The 23,976-nt window shown below is 52.7% G+C and overlaps 1 protein-coding gene across 1 annotated transcript in view; it reads left to right on the top strand.

Moving 5' to 3' along the window:
• The window catches only part of LOC121081929 (hydrocephalus-inducing protein homolog), a 64,648-nt gene that overhangs the window by 24,602 nt on the left and 16,070 nt on the right, over positions 1-23,976 (top strand). Inside the window, exons 9-17 of the mRNA XM_040581282.1 lie at positions 3,492-3,591; positions 5,103-5,221; positions 7,278-7,501; positions 7,758-7,825; positions 9,784-10,019; positions 10,827-10,927; positions 12,179-12,314; positions 12,798-12,962; positions 16,231-16,383. Coding sequence (XP_040437216.1) covers positions 3,492-3,591; positions 5,103-5,221; positions 7,278-7,501; positions 7,758-7,825; positions 9,784-10,019; positions 10,827-10,927; positions 12,179-12,314; positions 12,798-12,962; positions 16,231-16,383 — 1,302 coding nt within the window. The remainder of the gene's footprint in view (positions 1-3,491; positions 3,592-5,102; positions 5,222-7,277; positions 7,502-7,757; positions 7,826-9,783; positions 10,020-10,826; positions 10,928-12,178; positions 12,315-12,797; positions 12,963-16,230; positions 16,384-23,976) is intronic.

The raw sequence follows: 23,976 nt of genomic DNA, 5'->3' as shown, positions 1-23,976 counted from the left end.
CTTTCCTGAATGGCTGTGTTGATGTTATAGTTTGCTCTAGGACTGAGCGTAAGTGGGCTACTGCAGGAGCCTCTCCCTTCTGTCCTGTCCAGCATTATCAATCTTCTGATTCCCATTAATTCCATGATCTGTGGAACAATGAGTTTCACATTCAGAGTTTTGCTCGTGTCTGTCTTCCCCCCCGGCATATGGGTGTCTTCACATCAAATGTTAGTATTTTTTCCTCTTTATCAAGTGTAAAATCTAAGAATGCACTGCCGCCGACTTCCACAACCTTCTCCCCGGTGACAGCCCCGTAACTTTTAGCTTGGGCAGGCCCCTTCTGGCAGCGCCGTGTAAATCTGCTGGAGGGGCCCCGCCAGAGCCTGGACATTGCTGCCTCGGACCTTCTGGCCAAAAGCGGCTGCTGCTCTTCCCACCTATCACCCTGGGAGCACCCTATAGAAAGAATCAAACCCTTGGAAGAAGCGGCTGGAGGTTCCCAGAGGTTAGGAGGCCGCTGGAGGGACGATAGCCTTGGAAAGGCTCTCTGGGCAGGGTGGCTTTGCAGGGTTTGTGCAGCAGCTTTGCTGTGTAAGCGGGCCGGTAGCTGCCAGGTGTTGCTCTCTGTGGAAGCTGCAGCGGGTTATTTCAGCCTGTATGGGGTTAACTTGTGGATGAAAATAATAACGAAAAAGGAGGCAGTGATTTTGGAATTAGCATGTGACCATGAACATTCTGAGCAGCCATCCAAGCCTGTGGGAGACAAGCTGTTGTGTAAGTCTGGCTTTCTGAGCGTGTCTCCGATTTGATTTATCGGAGATGTCGGCTGTATTTGTGTCACAGATGTGCTGGCCTTGGAGTTCATCGAATCCCAAAGTCAGCTCAACTCACTCAGCTGGAAAAGCGCGCTGTTGTTAGCAGATACATATTCACCAGGCCAACGGTTCTTTTTAATTTTCTTCCTTTCCTGCTTAGCTTCGTTTTTGCTTATGAATTGTGTTACGCTTGCTTCCATTAACGGGAGATGTATTGCCTCTGTCAGCCTCTGAGTAATAACCAAACTGCCCCGAAGCGTCCACAAGGCCAATATATCTGATGGCGGCACATAAAATAGACCAGTGAGTACCACTGACTTGTGATCCAGCAGAAACGAGCAGCAAAAGAGTACTTTGTTAGATAGTTGACCTGAAAGACTGATACTGCTGCCTTAGGCTGCCAGAAGCTTGTTTTCTGGCCCCAGTGGAAGGAGAGATTTGGTTTGAAGGCTCAGGATGTGCTCTCCTTCCCCGCTTGGTGCCCCTCTAAGATGAAGACCTCAAGCATCGTCACTACTCTCAGCATTTCATTAACGTCCTTCCTCAGCACAGCAGCAGCGATGGTTTGTGTGGCGGGTGGTGCTGGTAAGCCTGGCAAGGCACAGTTTGTCACGCAGGAGCCGAGCGAGGGCTGTCAGCAGCTCTCTGGGCAGAGGACCCCAGCAGCTGGAGGATCTAAGGGCACCACCGGGCAGCTCAGCCCACGCAGCGCCCTTTAAGGAGGAGCGCAGAACGCCGGTGAGCCGGGGTGTGTGTTCAGCTACAGCTGTCAGGCTGGAAGCAAATGCAAGCAGCTGGCTAATGCACACCCCACCCCCCCGCCCCCCCAGGGACTGCCTGCCCAGGGTGAGACCACTGAATTCAGTCTGTTAAACATACAGCGAGCAGCTGGGTGAGGAGCGCTGGTGAGTTATTAGACTCTAATTAGCCAAGCCAGGGAAATCCGTCATCTGAGTGTTTCTTCTCAGTGGCTCGGCTTAGGCAAGCTCCAGGTGTCGTAGCAGAGCTTATGTTGTTTGGAGCAGCACCCCAAAGGCTTTTATTCCTGTAAATTCAAGATTACTCTCTGGACGCTTTTGAGTCTGTGCAGCATCCCAGCAGGACCCGAGGGATCTGCTGTCTCGTACGCTGACTGTGGGTTGCAGGCTGGTGTCCCCAGTTTGCTTCCTCAAGCGAGTGTGTTATCGTATAGTAATGCTTCATCTTCCTCCAGTTGCTTGCTGGGTAGAAACACAAAGTCCATTTGATCTGGCAGAGTGTTTTCTCTAGGTTTTGAGAAAAATCCAGGTGACTTTATTGTTTCTTCTGTGTTCTTACGCTTGGTTTGTTGGAGTTGGCAACAGTTCTTTCTACCTGTTCTTCCCTCTGAGCAGGCTGTGCATTAGGGAATCATTGTAGGTGCGGCCCAGTAACTCAGCATGTCATAGCTCTTTAATTTTTGTGGGGGCTGGCCTCTGAGCTCTATGTGCTAAGTTGATGGGAAGTATTATAGTTGTTGAATATTTATGCTGCGGCAGTGCTGGAGGCTCCAGTCAGTTCAAGATTCTTCTGGACAAAGTACGGAGAATACCCAGCAGCAAGCAGAATCAAGCTTTGTGCATAGAAAAATAACTGTTCTTTTTGTGGTCTTCCTTATTTTTTTCATTGCTTTAAAATATTATTACGGTTGTCAGAGACGCATATATTTATGCCAAGAAATGGATGAGGAAGCATTTGTAGTGCTGGGGACTGAGGGGAATGTCAGTGGTGCCTTTGTTGAAACCGGTCGCAAGAAGCAAGAGCCTTTAGAAGCCAGGGATGTCTCTGAAAACACATGACGAGGCTCCCTGGGACTGAGCACCAGTGCCAGGACTCTGAGAGAGGGGGAGAGAATGAAGACCCTGAGGAAGCAGCGGTTGCGCACACACTGGTACCATGGGCCGGACTTAAATCCCGGAGCAAGAGCCTGGCAAGGAAAAGAGCTTGCTGGTTGCAGTAGGTGTGGAGCTGTAAGCAAATGCCATCTCTTCTTGTTTGAGCCTGTGTTCAGGGAAACAGGGATGTACGCACCTTGCAGAGAGAACCGGGCTGCATGTGACTCTCAGCTCCCTTCTCAGGTCATCCATCAGCTGGAGGAGCCTGCAAGCTGGCTCAGTGCTGGCGGCACAGGGCAGGAGGAACCTGGTCTTCACTGCTCCCCAGGCAGGAGGGCTTGTTCTACTTGGTGCCGAGTGCCCTGACTCACCAGAATCCATTAAAGAGTTACATGCACGTACAGGTTGAGGGTATAAGAGGCAGCACGTTTGTAACGAAGAGTGGAAAAATCCCTTTGACTTGCTGACTCTCTTCTGATCTGGGTAAAACATTCCCATGGCCATAGGGAGACGGGGATGCAAGGGAAGGGTTGGAGGAAAAAGGTGCCTTGTGCTTAGATCAGCTGGTACTTCTGAAGAAATGCTTGATTTGCTGAAGGCAGCCAGTTGGGTTCCTTTATTAGAACCCTAATTAAGAAAAAAAAAAAGCCTTTACCAGGTGCTAGTAAAGGTAAGGGACTGACATTTTTTGCAGCTGCTTCCAAAGTCTTACAAAGCTGGATAAGTGCTGTTTGCTTCTTGCTCTTCATTGATGCTCTAAATAAAGGCTTACAGGGCTGTGGTTGCAAACAAGAAATGTAGTGTTTGAGGATAAATGGTTTGTTGTCTGCTTCTGTTTTAGGAGGGAGATGTCTGGCCAAATTCTTCAATTGAAATTAAGGTGATCTTCAAACCCCGAGAAGCCCGAGTCTATCAACAAACAGTCTACTGCGACATCTCAGGTACGGCTCCTTTCTCCTCCTCCTGCCACCCACCGCAAAGGCAGGGCACAAATACTCTTCCAGCCCACTTGGTCCCCGTGGACTTGCTAGGAAGGGCAGCGCCGGCACCTTCCTGCTGTCCCTGTGGCTTCCAGCTGGTCTGTGCAGAGCCAGGGCTTGGGATGCCTGGCTCTGACCACTGATGGCTCTAGAGCAGCCAAAGCAGTGAGGGGATAAGCTTTCCTACCAGGCATTTGCTCTGCTGCAAGGTGTTTGTAAAGGCCAGAGAGCTGCGCCGCAGAAGAGCTTTGGTGGACGAGCACTAAGCCCCTGTAGACCTGCAAGATGAGCCTTGGATCCATGGATGCACTGTCAGGCTCCTGAGGCGGTAGGAGCTGAGTGAAACGTGCTCCCTGCCCCTGGGTCACCTCCCGCTCTCCAGGCGCTGCCAGACCGTAGGTGGCTGAGCCCCGCTGAGCGCAGGGTGTCTGTGAAAGTACCAGGCGTGTGCCGCTCTCCCTGCGTGGGACCGGTCACCTCGTGGCTCGAAGTCCGTGCTGCATCTGCGTAGTGTTGTACAGGGCTCGCTGCCCTCAGCAGGGTGAGCTCCCTGCCCAGGAAGCACGGTGCGAGCAGTCTGCTAGACAAGCTTTATGCTCCTCCTGGCTGACAGAAGTGCTGTCACGTCTTTTGCTGGCAGCGGTTATCACTGACCCACCGAGTTACGCTGCCTTTGCCCTTACAGAGGTGATGGCTTTGCTGTGCTGGCACGGGGCAGGGAATGCTTGCAGCAAGCTCCGTGGTTCAGGTTACCTTGTCCTTCCTCTCCGTCTGTGTGGTGCTGCTTGAGGTGGTTTTCAAGAGCGGGAGGTCCCTGTCAGATTTCCATCCAGGGAAATGATTTTCCCCATCTCAGAGGAAGGAGGTGCGAGGCCCGTGGTCCCCAGCAGCCAGGCTCCCATTCTGGAGGGTGCTGAGATCACTAACCCAGCTGCTTTGATCCCTTCCTTACTGCTCCAAGCTGGCGGATGCAAAGGCCAGGAAACAGCTTTTTATTGATACGGTAACTGCGCAGGGTTCCGCAGGCTGCTGGGGTGCGGCTGTCAGCCGGCTGCTGGGCCTTGCTTGGGCTCTTCCTTCTCAGCTCCTGTGCGGTCGTCTCTGATGGCAGCGATACGGACAGCAGGTTTTTATCTTTGGTTCTGTTTTGTGAGCTTTGTGCCTTCACTGAACGGCTTTCAAAGCTTGTCTAAGTGCATGGGAAGGAATTCCGAAATCGTCTTTTATGCGCAGCATATCTTCTTCAGGGTGCAAAGTGATTGCTAAGTTCTAAAGCAGCCCAAGGACTCGGTTAGAAATGAGAAGCCAGCCCCAAAGTATATCTCCTGAGGGAAGAGAGGGGTCCTGTATCTTCTCGCGGAGCATCTAGTGCTGGTGCCACCCAGCCCGGAGTCAGGGACTGACTCCGAGGCTGCCTGGAAAATCCAGGCGAACAGAAGGAATTCCGTACTGACATGGCGATCTCTCCCCAGGCCGTGAGACCAGGCTGCCCCTGCGCATCAAAGGGAGCGGCATAGGGCCCCAGCTGCGCTTCAGCTTTGACCAGCTGGACATCGGGAAGGTTTTTGTTGGATCAGCCCAGAGCTATGAGGTGAGCAGTGGGGTTTTCCGGGGTTGGGGTGGATCCTGATGGCTCCTGGGGCAGCGGTGAGCTTTGTGGGCCTGTGGGATTTCTGGCAACGCCGGCAGTTGTGAGCAGGGAATATTTGAGGTGAGTGAAATGTGGGAGGTTTTGCGGAATCTGGATAGTTTTGATGGGGTCTGAAGGGTGTGTCTGTTGTTCCCAAAGCCCCAGTCGCTGCTTTTTGGCAACCTCCCTTTGAGACCAGCTGGGAGGCTTCGTGCGGAAAAACCAGCCCTTGACACATGAAAGCAACACCGGGTCAAAAAGGTCGGGATCCAGAGGCTTTTGTTTCAGCCCTAGAGTCACTGCAGCTTTGTACCCTGGCGGTTAAAAAGCAGCTGGAACAAACGTGTTGTGTTCCAACTCGAGTCCGTTGCAAACACCTTTCAGTGAAGTGCATCCTGCTGGTCCCTGGCGCCGGAGGGAAGCCGGCCAGCCTCCCCGCGCACAGCTGCCCGCGCAGGCACCGGGAGCGCTGTCCCTGCTGAGCAGCCTCCTGCCACCCTTCAGACCTGGTGCCCCTCTGGCTCTATGAACAGAGCAGAGCAGTTCTGGAAATGAAGCAGAGGAGCTTTCCCTCCCCCCACCCATGGTGGCAAGTTTTCTGTCAAAAAAAAAAAAAAACCCACAAAAAAACCCCCACCCAAAACCCGAAAAAAAACCCCAAAAAACAAACCCCCAAAACCCCAAAAATCTAACCCCCCCAAAAAATACAGCAACTGAAAGAGGTAGAAAATGAGGCAATACGTCGTGCCAGACACTTTCAAAAGCTTGACTGTGGCAGGGAAGGACATGTTAAGGGGTTTTCTTTCCAAAATATTGTGCGCTCTATGCATTTTTAATGCTGATACTTTATGGAGGAGTCTATTTATATAAATTATTTTTTTTTTCATTACTTGAGAAAATGTGAATAAGTAGATGATACTGTAGGTGCTGTATGGAGCAGCCAGACTGGAGGTAAACCTCAGCATAGGATCCCTAAGTGCAATTTGTAACTAAGGTGTAAAACACATGAGCAGTTTTCCAGTTACCAGTGCAGAGTTGGAATAGGTGAATGTTTTCAACAGCAGCTGCAAGACTGGAAAATAAGGGCTGTATGTCTGCTTCTGTCTCAGTTTTTCTGACAGGTTTTGTGGGGACAGAAATTAGGGAAAAAACCTCCAGAGCAGGTAGTTGGGAGCGCAGAAATGGCAGGATGTCACCTGCAGCCATCGGAAACTGTAGAGCTTTGCTTTTGGGTAGGTCTGGTGACCAGCAGCGTGCTGGTACTCACAGGCAGGTGTGGGCGCTCCTTGCTGAACGTGAAGAGAGCTGAATCTCACCAAGCGCCGCAGGATTGCGTCGCTTGTTGGAACAGTAAATAATGGTAAATTAGCAGATGATGGCTGCGAATATTTGTGAAAGAGAAATTCTTTAGACTAGGTGGAGCTGCTATGCACCTCACTCTCGCCCTTTCTTGACGTGTCTGGTTGAGCAAAGACAGAGAGACTCTCAGATGAAAGAAAAGAATAAAATGAGCCTCACTGACGTACCCTAGCAGAGTCGGGGAGTGCTGCTGAAGCTGGTTATAGGGCTGTCCCGAGGTATTTTCCACATCAGATGAGCTTGTTGGCGGCAATGGGAGCTGAATGTGTTTTGCCCTTGGCGGGACTGGGCTCGCCTGGAGCAGAAGCAGTGAGGTGGCGATGCGCTAGTAATGCTGCGACCGCCCTTTGCTGCTCTTTGGGGCAGGTCTGCATCGCCTTGGTGATGCTGAGCACGTCCTCTGCACTGCAAGGCCCAGTGGACTGCTCTGTGTCAGTGGAATAAGCCCAGGGTGACTCCGTTTCTGTGAAGTTATCGCTGTTCTGCATGCAAAAGCCCAAAGGAAGAACCTGTCCCGTTGCGTGTTCTTTAGCTTCAGCCAAGCAGCAACACACAGTATCTTCTGCCTTTTATAGATGTCTAATTAGAGAAGAAATCAGCCTTCTGTAAGGAAGGAAGATTCCTCATGTATTTCCATTTTGATTTCTTGCTGCTGCAGGCGATCCTGTTTAACAAAGGAGTCATCGATGCCCCCTTCAGCTTGGTTCCTCCAGCGACGGCTCTGGGCTCCTGCTTCTCCTTCCACCCCCAGGAGGGCATCATTTCACCAGATGGCCTCCAAATCCTCCGGATCTCCTTCAGTTCCACCATCCTGGGGCCATTCACAGAAGAATTCCGGTTCAGTGTGGGTGGATCCCCTGAGCCTGTGACCTTGACTGTCAGGTGAGGAGGGTTCTAGGAGCCTGGTGGGCACATCTGTAGCCATCTCTGGGTAATCATCTCCCACCTACCTCATTTGGTGATGGAGCAGAGGAAAAAGTGTTGTCTAATGTCTTAGTCGAGCACGAGGGTGACGGGTTGGTTTGAAAGCCACTGTGGTGCTGAGACCAGCTTTTATCTGTCCCGGTGGTAACAAAAGCTGAAGGCTTTGCAGTTCTTTTTAACCAAGCCAGTTCCTCCTCTGCCTTTGTCCTTACAGGGGCTGTGTCATTGGACCGACTCTCCATTTCAATGTACCTTCCCTCCACTTCGGCGATGTCTCCTTTGGTGAGTGTGCCCTGGGCTTGGACCGCAGGTCGGGAGGTCTGTGCCTTACTGAAATGAAGCACTTGAAGAGCGTCTGTCGCTTGTGTTCCTCCACAGCAGCCTTCAGGGTGTTAAAAGCAGGGCTGGCGCTTGCTCAGGTGGTGTTTTGCTGTTGTGAGAGCAAATAGGGCCAAAGGAACAGCAAGCCAGTATTTTTCTGGTGCCCTCAGAGCCTGCTCAGCCCCAGCCTGCCAATCCTTGGCGGCAGAATGATGGTGAAAGCCCTTGTCCCAGAAGGGCCCAGGGGTTGGGGCTGAAGGAGAAGGGCGTTTGAGCCACACGCTAGCCTGTGGCTGCTCGGGGCGAATGCTTACCCCACTTGACCTTTAGTGTGAGATGTTGATTTGTGCCGTGAGGGCTCCTCGTTATCACCTGCCCGGTAATAAGCCCAGGCAGTAGCTCTGCGTTGGGCACTGATGTCCCCAGAGATGTGGGCTCCTTCTCCTTCCCCAGCTGAAGCGCTGACGGAGCGGGTGGCTGAGCCCCAGTGTCTCCATTGAAATGCAGATTCTGATTCTCCATCTCGAGTCTCACAAAAGGCTTTTTACTGAGACGATCTAAAGCTTAAATGTGAAATCAATTGTGGATTGATTGAAGGGCCGTTATCATTCTGCGCCCTGGATGCCTCTGTGTTTTCATGATGTTTGTGGGCTTTTTAAGTAAGCTCATTACCTTCCCCGAGCCACTTCCCCCTCTCCCTGCGTCACCACTCTGCCACTGCTGTGTTTCCTTTTGAATAAATAAACCCACAAGAAACGCACCGGGCAGGAATACGGTTGTGTAATAGGAGATTCATCCTACTTAATCTGACTTCGTTAACAAGGCCTTTTCAGCTGAAGGCAGCTATTGTATTTTTGCTTCTTGTAACTGTGCTGCTGACTGTTGTCTGCCTCTGGCGACTTCGGTCCCATTTGGGGCTGTGCAGTCTGTGCGTGTCCTTTCTGTGCCCCCCCTGCCCCCCGGCCGGAGTAATTGCTGGCGGTGGGCAATGCTCACTGCTGATGGGCACGGAGAAACATCTGCTGTGCCTGCAGGTGGTTTTCCTCCCTGTCTGTATGCAAATAGCGCTTGGTAAGCAGGGCATGGGAGGTGTCTCCTTCTGGCAGAGCTGGTGTCCGCTCCAGAGCAAGCTGCGGGCTGGTGTCCTGCCTCTGCAGCACATCCCCTGCCACCCAGTGTGGTTGTATCACTGGTTTTCCATTAGGGAAAGCAAGTGTCAGAGCTAAAGTGATGTCAGGCGTTGCGGGCAGTAATCAAAGGCAGCGAGGATGTGATGTCCCCGTTTGTTAGGTAAGGCGAGACACGTTCCTGCTCGTTTCTAAGGAAGCGTCAGGTTTGCCTGCAGTGGGGTGGGCTGAGTTGTCCTGTGCTCAGTCGTGCTGTGCTCAGTCTGGCTGCCCCGAAACAGGAGCTGCCTTAAGGATCCTGCCTAGGGAAGCTGCATCAGAGTGCTGTGCATCATGTTGTAGTGCCCAATTTCGTCCTTCCTTGTTATTGAAGAGAAGCTACAGTAAGGAAAATCTGCTACTTTCATATATTGAAAACCGGGGGAATGTTCATGGAGTTAATGGGGAATTTTACAGGCTGAATTTTCAGGATAAATGGTCTGTCTGGATGCACGCTCGTCAGTGAGAAAGAGTTGGGGCTGGTTTGGGGGCAGGTGAGAGGGTTCCTCACAGTTAAAGAGAGACTTGTGCTCTTCAGCACCAGCACCGCTGCCCATTGCCAAGGAAGCAAGCTCGGCCGTCGAGAGAAAAGGCAACTTCAGCCACAACTCGCTCCTCCCTGAGCTTCTCAGTTACCTGCCGTGCACATTGACAAGAGCTCAACTCCAAGCAGGGTTTTATCCTAACAGGAGAGTTGCAGCAGGAATCACAGCGTAACTGGGGACTTAACTGATATTTGTCTCACCTTCCCAGGCTTTCCTCACACCCTGTCGTGTCGCCTCACTAACACCTCCTTGGTGCCTGTGACTTTCAACCTTCGCATTCCTGGCGATGGCTCGGGACAGCGCAGCGTCACCAGTTTTGCTCAGATTTCAGACAACGCTTGCCTGTCCTGGAGGAAGGGAGCCCAACATGACGTCAAGCCAATGGAGTTTACCATAATGCCTTGCAAAGGCATCATCCGCTCCCAAGGAGCCCTGGATATCCAGGTATGGGATGAGCCCGGCCATACGTGCTTCAACAGGTGGAGCTGCAGCGTCAGTGACGCGCGCGAGGGCTGCAGCGCTGCTGGCTTTGGGCATAACCAAGTAAGAGATGGGCTTTTGTTAGCTGAGGGACTCTGGGATGGAGCAGCGTTTTGTTTCCAGAGTCGTAAGCCAAGGATCACGTATCGTGTGGTCAAGCACAGAAGCCGTGCGTGTGTTTCTGAGCTGCTTAGAGCGATTTGTTTGATTTGAAGGGGGCCGAGGAAGGGTGAGGACGGAAGGTGGCTGTTGAAAAGAGAGATGCCATTGCATAAAGCAGTTTGCTTTTCTTCCCGGTCTTATTTTTCCTCTCCTGTTGAGCAGGATGAGTTGCATTCACTGCAGCGGGGGCTGAGAAAGCTCCAGCAGCCATGAACAAACTGCACAGCTTTTGCTGGGCCACGTTTTGCCCTCAGCTTCCCACTGTAAAGCTGAACTCATTCTGGGAAAGTCAACAGATCTCCCCTGGGTTCCCGCTATTGTAGTTGAGATGAAAAATTGGTCCCTTAATACAGTGGTGAGTAGACCATGAGTTGTGCTTTGATTTAGCTTACACGTGCCCTGGTGTGCAAGGTGTATTTCACAGGTGGGGTTTGTCAGCAGAGTTTTGTTCCTGGGAAAGGCAGTGGTCCACACGTGGAGCAGCAGCAGAACCAAGGCAAAACGCTCCCTTTCCTTAGCGTGGAAGGAGAAGTGCAGGACACCACGCGTGCGTGGCTGATGGCTTCTGGGAGTGCTGAAGTATTTGACGCTGCTCTTCTCCTCTACCAGGTCACCCTGTGTTCCAACACGGTGAGGCAATACGAGCTGGCGCTGGTGCTGGACGTGGATGGTGTTGGCCAGGAGGTGTTGGCGCTGCCTCTCACAGCCAGGTACCGGCGCTTTCCTTGCAGCTGGCCACCTTTCCCCGCGTAGCCAGGCCCAGCACGCTGCCTGGCGTGTGGTGTGCTGGCTGCCGCCCCAAAGGAGAAATGGTGCTTCATGAGCTGGTTCTGCCCAGCTCGCTGGGAGCACAGCCGTGCTTTGCCAGCGGCCGTGTTGAGGAGCACCTGTGCTCAGTGCTCAGGGCCATGCCTTTCTTGTTCTGTTTTGAAGGCAACAGTGCTTATATTCCTTGTTGGCCTGTCGTCTGGGACTTGAGGAGTAACGAATCTGCAAAGGGCTGCCCCTGCTTCTCCCTGCAAGCGGTGGGCTTGTGCTGGGTTGGCCCAAAATGCAGCATTTGTTTGGAAGGCAGCGAGCAGCCTGCTGAAAGCTGGGGTCTGGCTCAGTTAATGAAGGCGTGTGCAAATGGGAAAGGGGCTTATGGCAGGACTGGTGGGGGGAAACTAAAGGGGAAACTCGTCCTTGGTGTGGCAGGTGAGCTCAGCTTTCTCTGGTTCTCTTGAGCATGAACATTCCCAGACTTAAGCCAAAAGCTGCTCTTGCTGCAGCCACGCTCAATGGCGTTGCGCCGCAGCGGGTGCCAGTTTAATGACAAGAGGGACGCAGTTCGCTGGTGCTGTTCCCTCTCCCAGGCGGTCAGCCAGGCGGTGCCTGGGCTGCAATTTTGTAAAACGAGTGGGAATGGGAAGAGTCAGTGTGTGGGCTGGTGGGTGGAGGACCCAGGCAGCTGCAGGAGCTGGGAGAGGCTGGTCACCCAGTGCGAGAGGCAGGCGGTGCTGGTGCCCTCCATCGCGGGGGCAAGCGGCTGAGGTTTCAGGCAGGGCGAGAGCGGTACGGGAGAGGAGGGAGTTGCTTTTACTGAGATGCTGGAGTCTTGTTTTCCTTGAGCTTTGGGGAGCGCTGATCCTCAGCGGGAAGGCTCCCGCAGAGCTCGTGCCTTGCTGGGACTGTGGGAGGGTCCTTGCCGGCCTCCCGGGGCAAAGGAGGGGCAAAGCTTGATGAGAGAGCACTGGGGCAGGGCACTGGGCAGCCTCTGCCACGGGAGTCTCGGGGTCTGCCCCTCCTTTACAAGAGGCTGTTGAGAAAAAAGAAGTTAGAGGTGAGTGATTGCTGTAGAGGCAGGAAATGTCTATCTGGCAGAGACAAATGCCTTGTGTCTATTTCATGCTGTTTGGGGAGTGAACAACTTCTACAGTCTCTCAGTGTCTCTAATTCCCTTTGGTCATCTCTTCACCCAGGTGTGTGGTTCCTCCGCTGCACGTGCTCAGCCCTGTTCTGAGATTCGGACGGTGCTTTCTGAAATTCCCTTACGAGCGGACACTGACCCTTGTGAACAACAGCGATCTTCCAGGCTGCTATGCAGTCCTTCCTCAGGTTTGGCATTGCGTTCGCCTCCTGCCCTCCAACGTCGTTATCGAGGGGTTTATTAGGAAAAAAAGGGGGTTTGGAGAAGACCTTGCTGTTTAGTGTTCAAACCTCAAGTTTTGCAGAGAACGGGAGGCTACCTGAATATGAACTTCAGGAGCGGTTTGAACTCTTTAGGAAGCAGTTTTGGTTCTAGTCTTTGGGGTGCTTTCATGCAGGAGAACTTTGAAGGTTGTGAAAAGCGGCTGCAAGGAGGCCACCAGCACCGGAGTGGGTGTTTGTGGGTGCAGCAGCTTTTGGACCCTGTGAGGATGCTACTTAGCCCCATATAAATCTTGCACCTTGTGTTGCGCTTTTCTGCTTTCTCCTAGGGATTTTTAAAAATGTGGGTGAATTGCTGCTGTGGTAGATGTTAAGGAGCTTGAAGTTTCCTCAGACTCTGAGGTTCTGTCACATTCTGACAATTGTTGTCTTTGATTCTGTCCCTTACAGGAGCACAAGGAGGATGCTGCTGTGTGGTACTCCAGCCCTGTGCCGTGTGGGATTATCCAGCCTCACAGCTCGGTGGAGATCCCGTTTACGCTGGAAGCCCAGGCGATAGGAAGGCAGGACACTATTGCTAGTGTCTCAGTGTTTGGGAATGAAAGTTTCCCGCTGGTGAGTGCTAGGCGAGATGCGTGCCTTTGTGTGACTCATCTTGGCGGGGCATAAAGTGTACAGGGGTTCTGCCAGGGAAAGGGAGAAGGTCCTAATATGTGGCTGGTGTGGACAAGGAAAGAAGGGGTTCGTGGCATAAGTAACAGCTAATACCTAGAGAAGGGTGGTGTCCTCTTAGGTGTCTGAGATGTGTTTAATTATGGGCGTGTGAGGCGGGATAGCAAGCCCAGCCTGAAACCCAGAACAATTCCTGGGTCTCTCGCTCTCCTGCATTATTAGATGAGCAGCAACTGCTGCTTCATTAGAACTTTTGTTCAGGAGCACACGGGGACATTGCTGCATGCCGCTAAAGCAAGGGCGGTGTAGGAGGCCGTGCTGAAATGATGAATTCTGTAAAGCTGGATTTAAGCTTTCATGAAAGTCAGGTCCATCCTGCCTGAGAAATATCCATCGTATCTCTTTGCCAAAAGCCCCAGCCAAAGATGCATGAGACTCCACGCTGCTTGCATCTGGAGCACAGACTGTTTTTGTTGGTTTTTTTTCCCTACCAAACTTGGAAAGGGGTGAGGTGAAGCATTCCTGGACTAAAGCCTCCTACAAGACATTGGCATTCAGGCATGTACAGCAGCAACAAAGCGTAGGCAAGAGAATGTTGTATGTGGTGTCCTGGCTTCCACTGGCTGAAACAGAGAACAAATTTAGTTAATAATTTAATTTAAAAACCTTTTGAATTTAAAAGGAGATTAACTTTTGAAGCAGCTGTTTTAAAATGTCTTGTCCTCTCTCTGAGCATGGAAGGGGATATCAGAGGATTCCTGAGAACCTGAAGCTTTCTGTAATGGAAAGGAAGGCTGGCATTTTGAAAGCAAATGCAGGGATATAAACTTTTTATAAAATGAATTGAAACGATGATGCCAAATCCCCTGGATGCTACTGATCATCTCACCCCAGGCTGCTGGGGATGTGCATGTAAACCAGTCAACAGCAAGGCCAGGCAATGCAGGCTTTGCAGGGAAGTCTCACGTTTGACAAAACAGTTGCTCGCAGATAGAAGGCATGCTTCCCTGGAAGAGGAGGGTTTCTCCCCACTGGAATAGCCAGTTGTTTAAATGTCACCTGGTTTTTGAGCTGCAGGTCCCTTGAAAAGCTTTTACCCTTGGGCTAACAATTTATAAATTGAAAGTTGACCTTACCGTAATCTTTTCTATTTGGACATGAACGTGTCGATGTTTTGCCCAAAGGGCGAGCGTTTCAGCTGGAGAATCATAGCTGTCCCTAAAGAAAGGACTAGATGCGTTGCATTTTCTATAGGTCTGTCTTCTGGTTGCAGTGCAGTTCCAGTAGTTCCCTGGTAGCTGACGCACCCAAAGCTTTCTGGGCTGGCAGAAGAGCTGGCTGTCTCGTTACATGTCCTGACGGCTGCAAGTCTGACCTTGGGAATCGCTGCAGCGTGTTCCAATAGAACTTCAAAGCTCGTTCTTGCCTTAGGCTGGGGTGCCCAGTGTCGATGCCTGGTCTTTACCACCGTTTCAGGCGGAACGTGGTACAGATCTTTCATCCAGGTTGTGCAGAGTCCCTCCACAGCTCTGTTGTCAGGTATTTTGTTTGCAGGTGACCACGTGCCAGCTCCAGTCTGGTGTGTATCATCTGCATGAAGGAGCTGGTAAATCCCAGCCCTGGCGTTACTGGTGGCAAGGCAGCCTCGTGTGCCGCGGGCAGGGGGTTTGGCAGCTGGCCGCTGTCAGAATAAGCGGGCACTCGAGCACAGCTGTCCGCCAGGGTCAGATGCTCTTCGTTCCTAAGTGATCAAATGTGACATGACCTACCTGTTGACAAAGCCAGCGGTGCTGGGGGGGGCGTGGGGGGGTGGCTGGTGGCTGTGTCTGTAGCTGTGGCAATACTGCCGATGGCAGAGCTGCCATCTCTTCTTGCTGCCTTCCTTTCCCTGTGCCATGTTGCCTGTAACGCTGTTGCATGGCATTTTTCTTGTCCCTTTTAAGAACCCTGTAGACAAAGGGGTTGGGGTTTTTGAAGTCCTCTCCTTGGTGGTGAGGATGCGTGGTGTTAGTACACAGTCTGACAGAAGCCAGCTCACCTGGGCATCCTCCAGATGTTGTTGTGCTCATCCCCAAAGGGCTCTGCCCTACCTTTGCTGCTGCTGTCCCGCTGTCACCAGGAAGCTGAGCTGGCTGGCGAGGCGCAGCTCTTCCCTTCAGCTCCTCCTTCCTGGGAGCTTTGGGCAGCATCACCCAGACATGCATCGTCGTGCATGGCTTCAGTTCCTTATTTTTGAGGCCCCAGCCTTGGTAGGCGATTTTTTTTGGTGCTTAGTTGCACGCAGCAGTGCCCTGTCAAGGGATGAGCATTTCTGGATGCTGCTGCTTCTGGCTGAGTTGGGCTGGTGATTCTGACAGCTGTCAATACCACTTCCTTGAGCCAGACATCATTAAAGGTTGTACACGGTGGAGGCTGGTTTCTTTTTCGGTTAAATCGTACTCTGTGCCCTCCAGTGAATCATACAGCGTCTGGTCAGCATTGGGAGTTTTATGCATTCAGATCCTGTTGAAGTGTTGAGGTGTTTGGAACCAGTGAAATCCACCGCAAGAGTGGACAAATTCTCATTGTTTTTAATGATGTGGGAAGGTGGTTTAGCAAAGGGATCTGTGTTCCTCCTCCAGTAGTCTGTGCCAGTTCTGCAAGGAGAAAGCTTTTTGGGTCTGACTGTCAAGAGAAAAAACACCGCTTGAATGATGTAATGAATAATTAATGCCTGTTATTCATGTCATACCGGCAATACACCTAGGCACACATCAGAGGCCGTAACTTGCACGATCTCTGCTCTGAAGAGCCTGCTTCGCTTCTGGCTTGTGTTGGTTTTCAGAGGTGCATTTTTGGGAATGTCAGAGAAGTAACTGTCCAAGTGTCGCTGTGCAGCAGCAGCGGTCAGGGAGGTTTGGGGCAAGGCTGAGCGGCAGAAGGAGCGGGAGCAGGCACAAGGCAGAGAAAGGAGAGCTAACTGTGGAGGAGGTCTGGAAAGGAAAGCGTGGGACCCAGGGTTTCTCTGTCCCCTGAGAACGGGAGCTTGTGGCTTTCAGATGGGATCGCTCCGGAGCCTGCACTTGCCCCGGGCCTTCTGTTTCAGCCTTGCAACACTGAAAACTTCCAACAGCCGTACTTATCGCCTCGTCGAGGAGGACCCTTAGAGCTGTCTCGTATTTTTTAACTTCCCCTGCTTTTTTTTTTCTTTCCTACCTGCTTCCTGGAGCAGAATGTCTCTTTAGTGAGCGTTGGAGAAGGACCAGTTGTCTACGTGCATCCGAGGGAGATAAATTTTGGCAGTATTGAAGTTCTGCAAGATGCGTCCAAAAGTCTCCACCTCTCCAATCAGGCTGTCATCCCTGCATCCTTCTGTGTAGAGATGGTAAGTATCTGTGGGGCTGTTTCCCAATGAAAATTGACTGGTCTGTAGCAGCCTGTGGCTTGATTTTTACATGCAGCGTTTCCATATTGCTGTCTCGGAGAGAAAGCAAGATATTCCGTCCCAACGCAGCGAGAGGAGCCTGGCTCTGGGGGCAGTTTTAGCTGGGGCACCCCTCAGTAAAGTAGACAGCTTGCATAGACGTTTGTGCAGAAAGGAGTCTGGATCATCTTTACAGGTTTTCCCTTTGTTTTCTGGAGGGTATTTAACGGAGAGTCGTGTCTTTGGAGCTCAGAGATCAAGAGGCCCCTGTGGCCCTTTGCTCCTGGAAGGGCATGGATTTCCCGACACTTTCCCCATTAGGTCTGCGTTTGCTTTGTGTCAGACTGCTGTTTGTGACAGAGTCTGGGGTGTGAAGTTTGTCCTCGGCCTGCTTGTGGTGAGGTGAGTTTCACACCTGCTGGGGGCCCAACCAGCTGTGGCGTTGCACAAACACAGAACGGTAAGGGTTGTGTAGCTACAGAGTGTGTGGGCTCCGTCGCGTTGCAGAGCATCTCCGGGGGCCAGCCGCAGGGAAAGGCTGTTTAACTGATGGAGGCCGCAGCTGACAAGCTGCGTGGCAGGTGGCAGGAGGAGGTTGGGTCGCTGCCCTGGCAGGGGGGGCAGGGCTGGTGCAGCCAGGGAGGGCTCCGTGCGGAGGCTGGGTGGGATGTGCCGCTCACTGGAGGTGGGATCTGTGAGGGGCTTAAAAACAGGGTTGGGGGGAGGTTTGTTCTGCTCCACGCTAGGTGGGTTGGGTTTGTGGAGCTGGTTCACCCAGGCCTGGCTCTGTGGGCTTGGCTGGGTCTGCGGGTAAAGCATCAGGCAGCGTGCGAGAGGCCAGGCTCAGCCCCCTGGGCCAAGGAGGAGGGGGACGAATTTCCTCCTTGCGGCTTTTCCAGCTGTTTGGGGGACAAAGGTAACCTCCAAGTGGGGGAGGGATTCCCAGGGCAGCTTTCTTTGAATCCACCATGAAAACCCGCTTGCCATCTGTGGCGAGAGCAAGCCACCAGGGATGGCTGGTACTGGTGTTGAAATGATGGGTTTGCATGCCTGTCGCAGGCAGTGACCCGCAGAGCTGTTCGGGTCCTGCTGTCCCGGTGCAATGCCTTCCCTCCTCCCCGGGCAGCTCGCGGTGTAGCCGGGGGGCTTGCAGGGTACATCTGCCCCTCCGTTGCCTCAGGGCCCTAACCCATGGGACTGGGCAATAAAGCCTGTCGTGCTTCACCGCCATCCCTGCCAATCCTGGGGCTGATCGATCACTAGAGCAGTAATACGAGGCGGCTCAGGGACGGTTTCTTTCCCTGCAATAAAGACGGGCTCTGCTTGAGCAGTGGCTTGGACCAGATGATCTCCAGAGGTCTCGCCAGCCCCAGCTGCTCTGTTACTCTGTGTGTGTGTGGTGATCCCCCCTGCTGACTCCACGGGGCCGAGTTCCCCCATGGTGAGCATCTCTGCTTTTCAGGGCAGCTGCTGCTCTCATGGAGACGTGCCAGGAGGCAGGTCCTGGGGACCTGCTCCATCAGCCGCTTCACCAAGGGCTCTTCAGCCAGACTGTGGGCACGGTGCTGCTGAGGCTGCCTGATGGGAGCAGCGTGGGCGTGGGCGAGATGTGCCCGAGCTGCGCCCTGGCCCTCAGCAGCTGCCTGCTCTGCTGCTCTTTTGCTGCCCCAGTTGAAGTTTTGCCCTTGGCTGCCTTACGCTGCCTGGCAGCTCCTTGATGGGAAGCAGAGGGGACTGAATAATTGTGGAGATAAAGCCTGAGATGCAGTCGGGTGTCAGGGTGACGCACACGTGTCCATCTGAGAGCGGAGCAGGCTGGGCTGTGCCTTAGCCCTGCTGATGGGTGACACGGGCATCCTTCATTCCCCCGTGTCCCTGAACCCAAGCCTTGTGTCCTGTAAAGCGCCAAAGCCGCTGCTCTGATTCCTGCTTGGAGGTTGCTGCAGGGTGGTGAGCCGTGATTTCCCTGTCTCCCATTTGTTGGCCAATCTGCAAACGGTGGCTGTGAGGCTCAGAGGTCACGGTCTCCACTTGAAAGAGCGAGTTATTGACTGAAATTTTCACAGGAGCCTTGCGTCGGGAATGTTATGCGCACTGACCGGCAGCTTGACAAACTGAATGAGGTTAATTGAAGGGGCAGCAACAGGGCAAACGAAAGGCTGGTGTCTTGTTTGAAACAGAAAAGGAAAATGCTGTAATGCAGATGGCCATGCTGCCACCTCGATGGTACTCTTAACCGTCGAGTGAAAATTGCTCTTCCTGTTAAGGCAAGCTTGCTGCTCGCTTTGGGGGAGACAAGATCATTACCTGAGCAAGCCAGGATGATTTGTGGTGAACTTCACTTTGGGATAGTGACTTCAGGAATTACTTGCAGTTCCCCTCAGGCACCAGCTTCCCTGTACCCCTCTCCTCTCTGCTGGGTGAGTTGTGTCTGTTCTGTTCTCAGTTGCAGGGAGCAGCAGGGAGCATCTCTGCCACCAGAAGAAAATAAATAAAAACCCGCCAAATCTGTGTGTTGAGATGGGGCTTTTTGGGTGGGAAGAGGGGTGTAGGGACTGCATACCTGCGTCCTCGGTTGGCTTATCCCTGCTTGCCAGGGTGTCTGCAGATCTGCGACCCTTGGGACCAGTGTGTCGTCCTGTGCTCACCCAGCGAATCCTGTGTCTGTCGGGTGTGCTTTTCCCTGTCAGATTGCTTTCCCAGCTGCCAGGCAGCCCAGCCTGTTAGGGAATCCTCTGGATCCAGCGAGGGGGGGATTTGTGTCTGTCTTGGGTAAAAATGACTGGAGCAATGGGTCAACATGAAGGAGCTGTTGCAGCTTAGCTGGGGGTTGATGTAACCTGCTGACAAAAGTGGCTGTTTCTCCTCCTTGCTCCGCTGTCATTTTCTTTTCCTGCCTTCTGAAGGGTCTGATTTTTGCCGTATTGACAAGTGCCAAAGGCTTGTTATGGACTGATGGAAGTGTTTGCTCTCCCTGCAGAAAGGAAAAAGCATCGTTCTTAGATCATTTCCTACTTGTTCTTTGTCATGCTGTCTTCTCAGGGATCTTTTGTGTGACTGCTAAGGTTGTCATCTCTTGGCATCACAGAAGGCAGCTGCGTATCACGTCTCTGTGATCAGGAAAGAAAAGACAGGCCTAGGGTGTAATTTTTCTTAATCAGTGGCAGCTTTCTTCTGCCTGCATAACCCCCGTGCTGGGTCTGTTATGTGCTACCGCAGGGTGGCAAATGGTTTCCCAGTGCCTTGTAACAAGGAGGAGACAGAAAACCTTCCTTGGGGTTTCCTCTTCTCATGACAGTGGTAATGCGGGGTCCTGTCTCCTTCAGCCTGAGCCCTGAGCTCCCTGATCCAGAGCCCTGTGCTCCAGGTGAAGCTCACTGCTGCCTGGTTTCCAGCAGTGCTTGTACAGCCAGCTGGGTTGTCTTCAGGAGGGTGCCTGGTGGCTCAGTGCAGATCCCCTTCTGCGTTCCCAGGGATGAGCTGCTGCCACATTCAACTTAGACCAAGATTTGGTTGGTTGGTTTTGTTTTTTTTTTAAAAAAAGCTGTACCTGGTTATCTTGTCACTGGTATTCGCTGTGGATAACTCCATGGATTTTTCAGGCAGCGTATAAAGGCTGTTGGTCAGGTGCGGTGTAAGCAAGGGCAGAACACACAGTTCCCATACTCTCTGCTCCCCTGTAGTGCAGGATTTGTTTCATTTACTAATTTCATTGCTTATTCCCTCAAGCTTTTGATGACATTGCTTTGATTAATGCAATGGCCATATGGAAAGACCGCAAAACACGGAGGTAAACTTCCAAACGGTGCCGATGCTGCTTTAGTGACTCTGTTTCTGGGTCTGGCTGACGGGCGATTCTGTTGCTCTCTGAGCAAATCGTGCAGGTTGCGGGCAGTGAAGGCTTTGAAGAGCACATCAGCATTGTCTGCAGTTCTCCCCAGCTACTCTCGCTGAAGTCGGAGCAGACTTCAATCAGCAAGAGGGTGGTTTTCAAATCTACTGTAAATCACTCCCCCCGCCCCCAAAGCAGCTGAATAATTAGCCAGCCTGTCAGTGTTTGCTCATAGTGAGACAGAGGCAGACAGTGCTGCGCCCTTCTCATGATATCTGCAGTGCTGTTTAGAAATCAGGGTTAAATTAACTTTCCAGGGTACGGGCAGCACTAGCCCTGCATATGTGGCCTCTTCCAAGGTGAGCAGAAGTTTTGAAGATGGATAGGCTTAACTCTTTCCTGAGCTGTCCCACCAGAGCCTCATGGTGCTCCAAAAGCTCACCTTTAGAATGAAACCCTTGGTTTGGGTTTAAAGGCTGTGTTTTGCTTATCCAGCAGTACCAGTTTGTGCATTTCCACCCAGTTTGGTTTTGCCGGAGCCCTTTGTTGTAGCTGACAGGGCCTGGAAACACACAGCATCAGTCGTGAACATGGCTCGTGGCCAGGAGCGTCCAATCTCATGCTGGTGAGGGGTTGTACCAAAAGCCAAGGAAGGTAGAAGGCTGTGTCCCTGCCAGTGTCACTCAGGCTTAGGTCCAGGGCACGTGGGCCTTAAAAGGGGGAGCAAAGGTTTGGAGGAGACCTTGGGAAAGGTGCCTGAAACCTGGCCTTAGGGAAGAGTTTGGATTTTATGGCATCCGGTATCTTCTATGGGTTCATGGTCTTTCAAAATTGCTGTGTTTCAGTAATGGAAGAAATTGTTACTCTGCTCATCTAGGAAAAGGGAACTTGTCACGTTGTGCTGCACCCGCTGGCCAACAGGGTTCAAGAAGGGTAGAAGTCTTCAAAGCAGTTACGCTGCTACAGGCCAGAGTGACTCAGCTGAGCTCTCTTCCCGAGGGAAAAGCAGGAGGATTTTGGTTGTTCAATCCTGTGCTTGGCAGCAGCTGGCCAAGCCGTGTCCGTGTCCTGGCTGGAGAGCCCCAATGTGCAGAGTGGTGGCACTGGTCTCCCCAGCCCAGCGGGGAGGGCAGATGGGACCTGGAGGGCTGAGCAATGGCCAGGGGACACAAATGGAGACAAGCTTCGTTGGCTCACTCAGCAGCTGCTGTTAGCTGAAGCAAGTGTGACAAATTGGGCTCCATTGTTGGTGGCAGTGAGTGCCACACTTTAATTCTTTTTTTTTTCTTCTTTTTTCTTCTTTTTTTTTTTTCACTGGCTTTAGAGGCTCTGCCTCGATTTCACAAAACATCTCCTTGCTGGTGCTCTGGGGCAGAGGCTCAACCAAAGCGGTCCCCCTGATTTTGCCGAGGAGATGCTGGTGCCGAGGTGCCAGGAGGAGGCTGGTGGCTGGTGGGAGCATCCGGCCAGCCTTGTGCTCTGATCCCCACCCTGTGGGCCTTAGGGTGCTTCTGGGCTCTTTCTGCCACTGGCAGTTTGTGCGGGTGAGGAGTCACTCTGCTATGAAGAGCACAGGCTCCCGCCCCTTAGGACAGCTAAAGCCCCTGGGACAAGGCTCCGTGCGCAGCTGATGTGGCGGGGGGTTATTTCCCCTTCGTGCGTGACCCCCACCGGGGTCGGTGGATCCGCCTGACGAGGTGTGAGCACTCTCTCGCCAGAGCTATGGCTTGGTAAAGTACAGCTGCATTTTTCATGTTGAGTTCTGCTGCTTCTTTCACTCGTGCAAGGCCGGAATGACCAGATGACTTCACTTAACGGGCTCAAAGTAACTTGCAGAGGGCAGCGTGGTGGCTCCTCAGCCATCCCTTGGGGCAGCCATCCAGCCGTCCATCTCTGATGCGCGCTGATGCCCGCTAGAAGCAAACGTTGGCAGCTCTTATTCCCAGTGAAATCTGTCCCAGGAGAAGCTAACGATCTCAGCGCTGAGCTTCTCGAAGCGGTTGATGCCAGCCCTTGCCTGGCGCTCTGACTCTGGCGTCCAGTGGTACAAGCTCCTGCAGGGACAGAAATAGCCGCTGTCTTTGTCTGCCCAGCACGTGCAGCTATTGCATCGTGTTCTGGAGCATTCAAGCCTAAGCGAGGAGCAGGGATCTTATCAGAAGTTAGATTTTGGCCTTCAGAGCAGGGGGATGGATGCTTTTAGCGTGTTCCCAAGGGATTTCTTGTCTCTGGGACACAGCCTGGACCGGTGTAGGCAGAAGCTGACCTAAAAACCTGAGCGGAGCTGGTCCGGCAGAGCCTTTTGGTCCTGGCAGGTCTCCTGTTCAGTGGTGCACTGTGCTGCCCCTGGGACCCACACCAGATGCTAACGGAAAGGATGAGGACGCGATGCAAATCGTGCTCCTCCGGAGTGGGCTGTTGGCCTGGCAGGGCACGGTGGGTCTGCGCTGGGTCAGCCTGGGACACTGCGAGTCTGGCTCCATCGAGACAGCCTGTCATTATTCCTCAGTAATAGTTCCTTGGGTACAATTTCCTGCCCGGCTTGTTGCCAAGCTGTGATAAATGAGCTTTGTCAGATAGCAGACTTGCAGATTCACCTCTGGAGCAGAGCTATCGGGTCTCCTTTTCAAGCAAGCTACCCTGTGTCAGCGTGAATCGGAGGAGAAGTTGTACATTAACGTCAGTGAAAACCTGACGCCCACTGGCTCGGTGTGAATGAGCTGGCTGGGTAGCCCTTGGCTGGCGGCAGCGCAGCCGATGCCTCCGAGGCCAGCGACCAGCTGCAGGGACCACAGGGGAGGGTTGGTGGGAATCCTCCGTGGTCAGTGAGGCCCCAGTGTTTACCCCGTGGCAGCCACCTGCCTCCATCCCAGTCTCATCTTGCTTTTTTTTAAATTTTTTTCAAGACTCTTTTTTTGAAGCCCTAGAGGACAAATGAAATGGAGCTGAGTGTATAAATGTTGCTGGTGCCCGGAATCGTTTTGATGCCTTTGGCACGCTCTGTTATGGGATGCAGGCATGCAGCCCTGACCTGCTCTACATGGAGGGCACAGCCAGCCTAAGGAGTTAGCGTAGCTGGAGCACCTACGCTTGCTGCTGGGACCCTGAATGCTCAGCAAGTTATCGCTTCCCTGGCCTCCAGCTAGCCTTCACCTTGTCAGCAGAGGTCATTTTGGGGTGTTATTTTAAATGTTTCTGTGACTTCAAAGTGCTGCTTGGTTTTCTGCTGCTCTTCTCCCTTGGGCTGGCTGGTGTCCTGTTAGAGCTCAGAGCTGCCAGCCTGACGGACGGAAACTCGAGCTAACTTCACCTGGATCGAGCACTTGCTTTTATCATGTCAGGCCTCTGAGCACACCGTTGTTTTCTATTTAAAGGAAAAAAAAAAAAGAAAAAGAAAAGGAAAGTAACCCTCTTCTCGACAGTACTGTAGAGTTTTGGATGAGTGGTGCCTGCCATCCCAAACACAGCGCTGAACTGTGATGCATGTAGCACTGATGCTGTGACGGACACTTGAAAGCCACGTGTCTGCATGCCAGTGCATTTCCTGCTGGCCCGGGAGCACTGCGTGCATTTCTCTTCTGCGAGCTTGCTCCTTGTGAATGTGGCTTTAGGTGGGCTGGAGGGGTCCAGCACCTCTGTTGCCCCATCCGTAGAGGGAGGCCCGTGAGGAACCAGAGGAAAAGCGTGCTTGGGAAGCCCAGGCCATGCCCACAGGGCACATG

Source organism: Falco naumanni (genome assembly GCF_017639655.2).
Source record: "Falco naumanni isolate bFalNau1 chromosome 21 unlocalized genomic scaffold, bFalNau1.pat SUPER_21_unloc_1, whole genome shotgun sequence".
Taxonomy (NCBI): domain Eukaryota; kingdom Metazoa; phylum Chordata; class Aves; order Falconiformes; family Falconidae; genus Falco; species Falco naumanni.
The sequence above is the reverse complement of the archived record's forward strand: the minus strand, read 5'-3'. Positions and strand labels throughout refer to the sequence as shown.